General features: G+C 38.4%; 1 protein-coding gene across 1 annotated transcript in view; it reads right to left on the bottom strand.

Annotated features, from left to right (window-relative positions):
* The window catches only part of DCDC5 (doublecortin domain containing 5), a 93,487-nt gene that overhangs the window by 62,819 nt on the left and 21,521 nt on the right, over positions 1–9,147 (bottom strand). The window contains exons 4-6 of the mRNA XM_011965616.1: positions 6,266–6,401; positions 4,505–4,664; positions 582–740 (exon numbers count right to left, since the gene is read on the bottom strand). Of these exons, the coding sequence (XP_011821006.1) occupies positions 582–740; positions 4,505–4,664; positions 6,266–6,401 (455 nt within the window). The remainder of the gene's footprint in view (positions 1–581; positions 741–4,504; positions 4,665–6,265; positions 6,402–9,147) is intronic.

The following is a 9,147-nucleotide window of genomic DNA, read 5'->3' as shown; positions in this document are numbered from 1 at the left end:
ATCTAATAAGCCCCTACTATGTGCATGGCCTAGTGCTAAATGTTGAAGTGTCAAAAACATTTAATTCACATGTTCCAGTAACTGCTGTAATGTCAAGTATCTAAAGATTATGAAATAATACAAAGTATTAGATTATGAAATAATACAAAGTACTATATATTCCTGTCATTTCATTGGACATTGACAAAAAGACATTAATAAGGAGGAAACTGCATTTTCTTAATTTCTTAAAAACATCAGGGCATCTTAAATGCTTATTCATAAGTTAACTCGCACACTCATTCAACAAATATACAGGCTCTGTGCTAAGTTGTCAGGAGGCAAAGGTGGATAAGCATACTGTTTAATAGAAAAAACACAAATGAGTAAGAGATTATACGCTGAGCAAAATAAACCAAAGAGTAAAGGACGTTCCTGCAAAATTTCGTAAATATTTTAATCAAAACCATAAGACAAAAATGTGCATGTTGACAGAAGCAGCAGCTAACAGCAGTGAAAACTCTTAGGAATATATGTGTCCCAAGGTGAGAAAACTAACACTAGACAGAAATCTTTAAGAGGATTCCTTTGCAACTTTTTACCTGTATTTCTTCTGTGGTTCCACATTTTCAAAGAGCCCTTTTTCCATTTTCTTTGGAAGACTGTCATCCTCATCAAAGTCATGCGAAGCTTCCTGCCAGGCATACCTGAGAAGTGTGTGACAAGCCTTCATTCGAAGATGAGCTCTTGCATGTGAATCTCTATCAGGGTTCAGAAGCAAACACTAATCTAAGAAATCTCATTTGTGCTCATAAAATTTTTTTCTGAGGTGTAGTCTGATCATATTCTGCAGGATGTTGGTGGATCTATAAATCTTATTTCCATAAGGGTGCCTGATATTTGAAATTCACATCTTACTAATACATCATTTAGATCTTTTAATATAAGGCTACAAATAAAATCCCTCAATCACATAATAAACAGCATTCATCTTTGTCATGTTTACTCAGAAAAAAATGAGACCATGTATTGTATTTCAAAAATCATAAAGATTGACTACTCGGTAGTTTGAGAAATTCACAATGAACATGTAATGAGACTCCCTCTGTCTACCCCATAATTGGGTCATAATTCTGACTCGAACAGTACAGCCTAGATTACCTGGTTTTGTAAAGTTTACTCATTAGACAAGGCTAAGAAATCTTAACTTTTCCAAGATTTCTCTATAGAGAAATCTAGGGAAACTCAAATAGCATCTGCACAGATAAGCCAGCTCTTGACAGAGAAAAATACAATAAACAGAGTAAATAGTCAGAGTTTGAATAATTGAGTCAGCCTTCTGACTTCATATTAAAATGAGGATATAAAGGGGATCAGTAGCTGCCATATAGATCTGTATATATAAAGTTCCAGGCCACTGTTGAGAGCACATTTGCCTTCAGTGGGATCGTGATATGAGGACTGTTTGATTGAGGAAGGATAAATATACAGGCAAAGCAGCAAGCCTATTTCAGCACTCTAAATCTGCATACCTGTAAATAAAGTTCTCTGGGACAGACTGATCACCAAGGTGCTTGTGATAATTTGATGTAACTACAAGCATTATTAAATTACCAAAATCTTCAGGGACAATTCCTGTGCTAGCAGAGCTGACCGTACTCTTTTCAAATGTAATAGAAGTATTACATGTAGATTTGAAACTGGTGGGTAATGACTGCCTCATTCAGAACTGCAGGCAGCACAAGCGGCTTCTCGAGGCAAAACTCTCCTTTTACAGTTAAAAAACAACAGTGCCATCTTGTGTTAAAAATAAAAACCACAGCTTTCTCACCAATTCCATTTCTTTGAGGAAAAGAGAGAGGGAAAAAAAGTCATTCTTAGCTTTAACAAAGTTAGAAAGATGCAAACAAGATTCTTCACCCAAATCCAGACGTTTAATTTTCTTACTCGGAATTTCTCTATCAGCTCTTGAACTTCCTGGCAAATAAGGTATAGTCAGGTCAGTTTTAGAACAGTCATTTTTCAGTCCATCTTGCTTTATTAATTGATTTGTTCATTCATCGAACAAATCATTCATTAGTTATTCACTCCTTTAATCAATATTTATTGAACATCTACAAGACAGGTAAGTTATCAGTGCTCATGGAGTTTACATTCTAGTGGGAAGAAGAGAGATTAAATAGACAAGTAAATGAATAAACAAGATAAATGCCATACGTTGAATAAAATAGGATATTGTAATGGAAATTGACTGGGACGGGGTAAGGTTTACTGTAGCAATGGAGTCAAAGAAGGCTTCTCTGAGAGGTGATGTTTGAATTGAGACATAGACAATAGGAAGGAGCCAGTCACGTGAGGATCTAGAGGGAGAGCCTTCCAAGCAGAGAAAAGAACAAATGAAAACGCGATGAAGCAAGATTACGGTTAGCCCATTTGAAGAACAGAAAGACAGTGGTGTGACAGGCAGTGAGTGACGGGATGGTAGTTCTAGACGGGGCTTAAGAGGTGGGCAGGTACCTGTGATTCAGTGAGGAAATGAGAAAGTTTGCCCTACTCTCTTATGTTCCAAAAGTCTTTTTATCCTGCAAAGCACAAAAATGGTAGGCAAGTGCTACCAGAATTGCTTTTCCATTTTTCTTATTGTTTGTGCCAGATACCTTTATGATAAAAAAGCAATCAAGAAGGATCCTTCTAGACTGATGTTCTAGCTGCTGGCTTTATGCATGTCCCTCCTTAAATCATCCCATTTTTCAAATATGCAAAAACCTCCAAACAAGCACATTTAAGAAAGTCTGGGAAAAATCTTACAGTGACTTCCTAATGTAAGATGATTTAGGATGATTTCAGGATTGTGTCATCAGAAATGGTTCAAATGACTAGTGACAGCCTGGAAAATAGATAACCCAAGGTATTAAAAAATATTTCAAAATAGTTTAAGAGCTGCCAAGTAGAAGAGGAATAGGGCATAATACAGAGAAACACATGGAATAATAAGATGGAGATGGTCTAAATAATTATTTAAATGTTAGAATGGGCCTCCTTTAAAACAGTGATCTCTCTGTTATTAGGAGTATTCAAGAAGAGGCTTGAGCAAAAGAGCCTGCTTGGAATATGCAGGAGATGCCTGCATTGTACTCTGAGAGAACCCAATCACTTTTAACCTCAAGGACCCCAGGCCTTCACGAAATCTCTGATTCAGAACAATGAGAATCTTTGCTCTCAAAAATGTTTCTTTCTTTTCTCTTACTTTCTGTTTATTTTTTTTCCAAGTGCAGACTAAATTACTCAAAGGATAGATGACACTTCCTTTAGAAGGGGATGTGAAAGTTTGTGGTAAATTCCTTGACTGTTGAGAAAGATTCCATCTAAGACCAATCATTCTCTCTGAAAAATGCCTTCTGGTGCCTTTGTTACTGTCAGTCATAGGACCAAATGAATCACCTATCCGAATAAGGAAGTTTGGTTTCTAAAAGTTCATATTCTTATAATTGAGGATAGAAACAATTCATAACAATGATATATAAATTATTCTCACAATTATTGCGGTGGTAATTGGCCAGGTATTTTTGGTTTTATAATTTGAAACACATTCAATCTTTCCTTCGTTTATTCAGTAAATGATGATTGGAACCCGCGTGACAGAGTCTTTGCCCTCAACAGTTCCCAGGCTGGTAGAGGGAGGGGTAGGCAAGGGAGAGAGGGACTGACAAGTACATTGCCACGTAGGGTCATTGCTGTAATTGACTTCAATGCTAAAGAGTCATTCTACAGATAAGTATGGGGCAAGTAAAGGCACTGCAGTGGAGAGAAATTCGTATGTGGCTCAGAGGTCTGCAACAGAACATAAACAGAATGTGCAATATGCAGGCAACAGCTTGTTGTTGCTGAGCTGGAGGTTGGAATTCATGTGTCAGAAAAAGACAGTGGGCATGGGAATGCAAATGAGGGTCAATGACAGGCATGAACCAAGGTCAGAAGGTCTTGGGATTCCAGATGAATAAGTTTTTTCTGTCTGCAATAGGTAGCCCTTAAAAAACTATGTGAAAAGGATTGTGCATTAGAAAGTTAATCATCTACAATTTAACTTAGAGGGAAATTGGAAGGAAGATATTATGGCAACAGAGAGCAATCAGAAAGCTATTTCAATGATCCAGAATGATAACTGTATATTAACATGTGTCTAGCTTGAACTTAGGGAAGAAGCTTAATTTATCCTGAAGTCCATATTTATGGAAACAAAACTTGATGAATTCCTCAAATAAATGTTTTCTATCCTAAAATTCTAGCCTTTTAAAAATAATAACATTATAACAATATTACTGAAAATAGACCATTGTGATGGTTGAACATTGAAGCTGTAGTTGTATCTTTTTGCTGGAAAACTAATTAAATACTAGCTCTTCACCTGCCATTAGTTTCACAAACTTGGCATGAGCTCCCTGCATGGGCTCTGTGCTGTTATCGGGCTAATGAGCTGAGTTCAAACAGCAGCCAGGTAGCTTTTCGGGCTACATTGATTACTTACAGAATTTCACTGGAAGCATTTTCCATTGTTAGAGCATCTTTTTGCATTTGCTTTTCTTCTGGTTCTGTAACTTGCTTCTCTTCTCCAAAAATTGCTACAGGTTTATGCACAGCAAGCTTGCTTCCAGATACAATGTCACTTTGGACTTCTAAAACAAGAGCTGAGCAGAAATTCACAAATTGCGAGGACATATTAGTTACAATTGCAGAGCATCAGGAATTTAGAAACACACACTACAATACAAATGCAAAAAAAAAAATCCATCTATTTGGTCTATTCATAGGTTATTTATTAAACTCAGTTGAATTTAATTTTAATTTTTGTAGATTCTTTACTCTCAAGATATCCTTAGTCAAAAATACTAAAAATAGGTCTTTCCAAAGATCAGTTATTCTATATTGTAATTATTCAAATGGGCTACATTATTTAGATATATGTTTCTAGATCATTCTCTGGGATCCAAAACTCATCAGTGGACGTCCCAATCCCAGTCCCAGTGAAAGCCTTGAACGACACATGCAAAGTTTTACTATACAGTGTTCAATATATATCATAGGGCAATGTTTTAAATTATACTAATGTTTTTTGTCTCTTTTTCTTTTCTCTATATGGACTTTTGTCCTGGTTCCTGGAGAAAACTTAAGGGAAGGAGGAGGATCATGAGGAAATCAGAACTTGAATAAAAGAAAAGCAAAAGTCCAAAGATAGTTTTTGACATTCAAACAGCACACTGCCGTCGACCATGGAAGTTAGGATGATACAGTCATGATCTATGGTTTCTCCTAAAGCCTGTAGTTCCCACTTAGTGTATCAAGGGTTTAACTTCAGGATTGACCTGGAGAAAAACCACCACTCCTGAGTCAGAGGGGATTTGGGGAACAAGACAGAGAAAGCCAGAGAACTAGCACAGTGTATCCTGATTCTCTCTATAGGCTTCACTTTGGGTATCTTAGTTAAACTGGGGAAACAGTGAGGACACTGTCCATTGTTTAGGACACCAGCCATTGTTGAGGACACCATGATGACGTCCCCTTTCTAGCTACCCTTGCTACTCCAGTCTGAAGCACAGCCAGCCACGTGAACTGGGATCTGGTTTCTGGGAGGTGCAGCTAAGACCCAGGAGTTGCTGAGAATCTTTTTGGGGAACTTTCCAAAAGTGCGTGCCAAGCAGGGGTGAGGTGGCTCTGTAGCAAGAACTGCAGAGATGACCACTCAGTCATAGCCAGGCTCCAGAGGGCCACAGGAAGCAGAGAGAAGGCTGAGTCAGGGAGGAAGCACACCTACCCAGAGTATCGTCTGAACCAAAAGAAGGAACCACAAGTCATTCCAGTCATAGACTTCAGCCAGCAGAGCCCAGGAAGCAAGAAGAACTGCATCCCAAGTGCTTTCTTTCTATCTTAGAGAGGAACTTAACATGAGAGTCTGGAGATAGAGAAATCTGAAAGCTCTCCCTAAAGGGACTAATTAAATTAATGGATGGAACAAAATGTAAACATGACTGGAGAATGCATGAGGCTCACAAAGAAGGTCAGATCTGTTAACGACAAAATAAAAAGATTATGTTTTCTTTGCACATTCAAACTGTAGTGTGAACTAAAATACTCAATGCTGTCAAACATATAAATGACTTTAAAGAGTTAAACAGCAAGATGCAGAGGTGAAATATTACCTGTTTAAACAAACTTTGACTTTTTTAAAAACAGTATCGTCAAGCCTTTCATTTTGGCTGCATATATTAAGGTAAATAATTCCAATGCTTACCTTCTATTTTACGTATGCTACAGAAGATTTCAATTTTGGAAATGTCTGATGCTAGGTTCCTCAGGAAGATTTGTTTCTTTTGTTGAGCAATGGACAGGTCAGGATTGATCCAGTGTTCTCCACATGAAACATATACCTATCAAACAAAGCATCTCTTATCCTGTATATAATTGTCAGAGCAGCATTATCTGTAATAATCTAAACTGGAGACAATCAAAAAAATCAAAATGTACTATTAATATAATAGGTGAACGATTAAAGAAAACTGTGGTGCCATGGAATACCACTCAGTACTTTCAAAAAAAATCAAACTGCTGATAAAGGCAACAGCTTTAATGAATTTCAAGAATTTTGTATTAAGTGAAAAAACTGTCTTTGTATTGTACCATATTATTTTTGCAACATCCTGTGAATCTATAATTATTTCAAAACAAAAGTTTTAAAAAATAATTGTTTAAGAAGAAGAGGTAAGGAAGGAAGAAAAGAGGAAGGGAGTGAGGGAGGGAAGGAGGTAGAAAGGAAGGGAGGAAAGAAGGGAGCAAGGGAGGGACGCAGGGAGAGAGGGAGGAAGGTAGGAAAGAAGGAATAAATTAGAGATTGGCAAAATTAGAGATTGGGAAACTATCCCTAAAACCCAAATCTGGTCCCCTGTCTTTTTTTGTGAGTACAGTTTTATTAGAACACAGCTATGCCCATTCATTTACATGTTGTCTATGGCTGCTTTCATGCATCAGAGCAGAGCTGATATACAGCAGGCACCATATGGCTCACACAACCTACAATATCTACTATATCATTCTTTACAGAAAATGTTTAATGACCCCTGGTATAAATGAATTTGTAGTACAAACACCAAAATGTCAGTGTGGATATTTCCAGGTGACAAGATTATGGATGATACTTTTCCTCCTCTCCTCCTTTTTTTGCTTTTATGTATTTTTAAATGTCCTTAAATGGATAAATATTTCTTTACAGATGAGAAAAGAAAGTGATATATTGAAAAAGGCTCAGTAAGAAGAAAGAGAACCTCAGTGCTGACTTTTCTGGTCATTGCAAAGTCATTATTACAAACATTCAACATTCTATGTAGAAGACCCAGGGAAAACTTCAAATAATAATACTAATAATAGTAAATATATATTACTATTACTAATATTATTATTTGAGATGAACTCTTACTCTGTAGCCCAAGCTGGAGTGCACTGGCATGATCTCGGCTCACTGCAACCTCTGCCTCCAGGGCTCAAGTGATTCTCATGCCTCAGCCTCCTGAGTAGCTGGAATTACAGATACCTGCCACTACGCCCAGCTAATTTTTTGTATTCTAGTAGAGGGAGGGTTTCGCCATGTTGCTCAGGGTGGTCTTCAACTCCTGAGCTCAGGTGATCCACCTGCCTCGGCCTCCCAAAATGCTGGGATTACAGGTGTGAGCCACCGTGCCCAGCCAAAAATTTCTTCTTTTGAACAACAGATTCCTTTTTCTCTTTTGGACATATTTAATGATGTAACTAACTGTTTATGTTTCCATTTTCATGTTACTCTTCAGAGCAATGACAGATTAATTTCTAGCAAATATACAATCACTCCTGGCTCCATCTTATCCTCCTTCCACTCATACCTGCTTTGCCATGGTGGCCTCATCTATACTTACCATTAAATTAATTTTTTGTATTGTATGATTTAATGTAATCTAGCTTAAATTCATTCTTTAAAAAACCCACAGTGGGCCGGGTGCGGTGGCTCACGCCTGTAATCCCAGCACTTTGGGAGGCCAAGGCTGGCAAATCACGAGGTCAGGAGATCGAGACCATCCTGGCTAACACAGTGAAACTCCATCTCTACTAAAAAAACAAAAGAGTAGCCAATCTTGCTGGAGGGCACCTGTAGTCCCAGCTACTTGGGAGGCTGAGGCAGGAGAATGGCGTGAACCCGGGAGGCGGAGCTTGCAGTGAGCCGAGATCGCACCACTGCACTCCAGCCTGGGTGACAGAGCGAGACTCTGTCTCAAAACAAAAACAAAAACCCACAGTGAATAGCATAGCAGAACAAACAAAAACACTGAAAACAAACACACAAAACGCTTGGAGAGATGGCATTAGGATTCAAAATGAGATCTAGCAGTCTCTGAGAACAACAGACTCTCCACCCTGCCATTCTGCCTCTGATATTGGCCATTGATACCTCTGTTTAAGACTCTCTCCAGGACTATTTAGGTTCAAGGCCTGAGTTGAGTTCTGACGAAATGGTACAAGCTTTGTTCTCTGTTCAAAGAATTGTAGGCATCAATCAAGGAAGGTATCTTTTTTTTCTAATTTTTCAAACGGGATGCCTCAAATTCTATAAATGAGGGGAAAAGCTGGGCTGCTAAAGTCCTTCTGCTTTTCAGCCTTCTCCAGTCACCCAAATAGAGTGTGTGAAAAAAGTAGACATAATTTTGTCCCGAAAAAGTGAAATCACCATTTAGTAAGAAACCATTAAACAACTACATTTTGAAGCTCTCAAAAAGAGCAGAGAATTTACCTCCTTCAGAGCGGGAGACAGAAATTACAAATGATTAACAATTTGGCCTTCTCCAGTTTCTTCCTTAATTTCTAGAGTCTAGGATCATGATGACTATTAAGTAGATTAATTCGGCCGGGCACGGTGTCCCACACCTGTAATCCCACCACTTTGGGAGGCTGACGCAGGTGGATCACCTGAGCTCAGGAGTTTGAGACCAGCCTGAGCAACATGTTGAAATCCATCTCTACCAAAAATACAAAAAATTAGCCAGGCATGGTGGCACATGCCTATAATCCCAGCTACTCTGGAGGCTTAGGTGGGAGAATTGCTTGAGCATGGGAGGCGGAGGTTGCAGAGAACCAAGACTGCGCCACTGCACT

Source organism: Mandrillus leucophaeus, unplaced genomic scaffold (genome assembly GCF_000951045.1).
Source record: "Mandrillus leucophaeus isolate KB7577 unplaced genomic scaffold, Mleu.le_1.0 Scaffold73, whole genome shotgun sequence".
NCBI lineage: Eukaryota > Metazoa > Chordata > Mammalia > Primates > Cercopithecidae > Mandrillus > Mandrillus leucophaeus.
The sequence above is the reverse complement of the archived record's forward strand: the minus strand, read 5'-3'. Positions and strand labels throughout refer to the sequence as shown.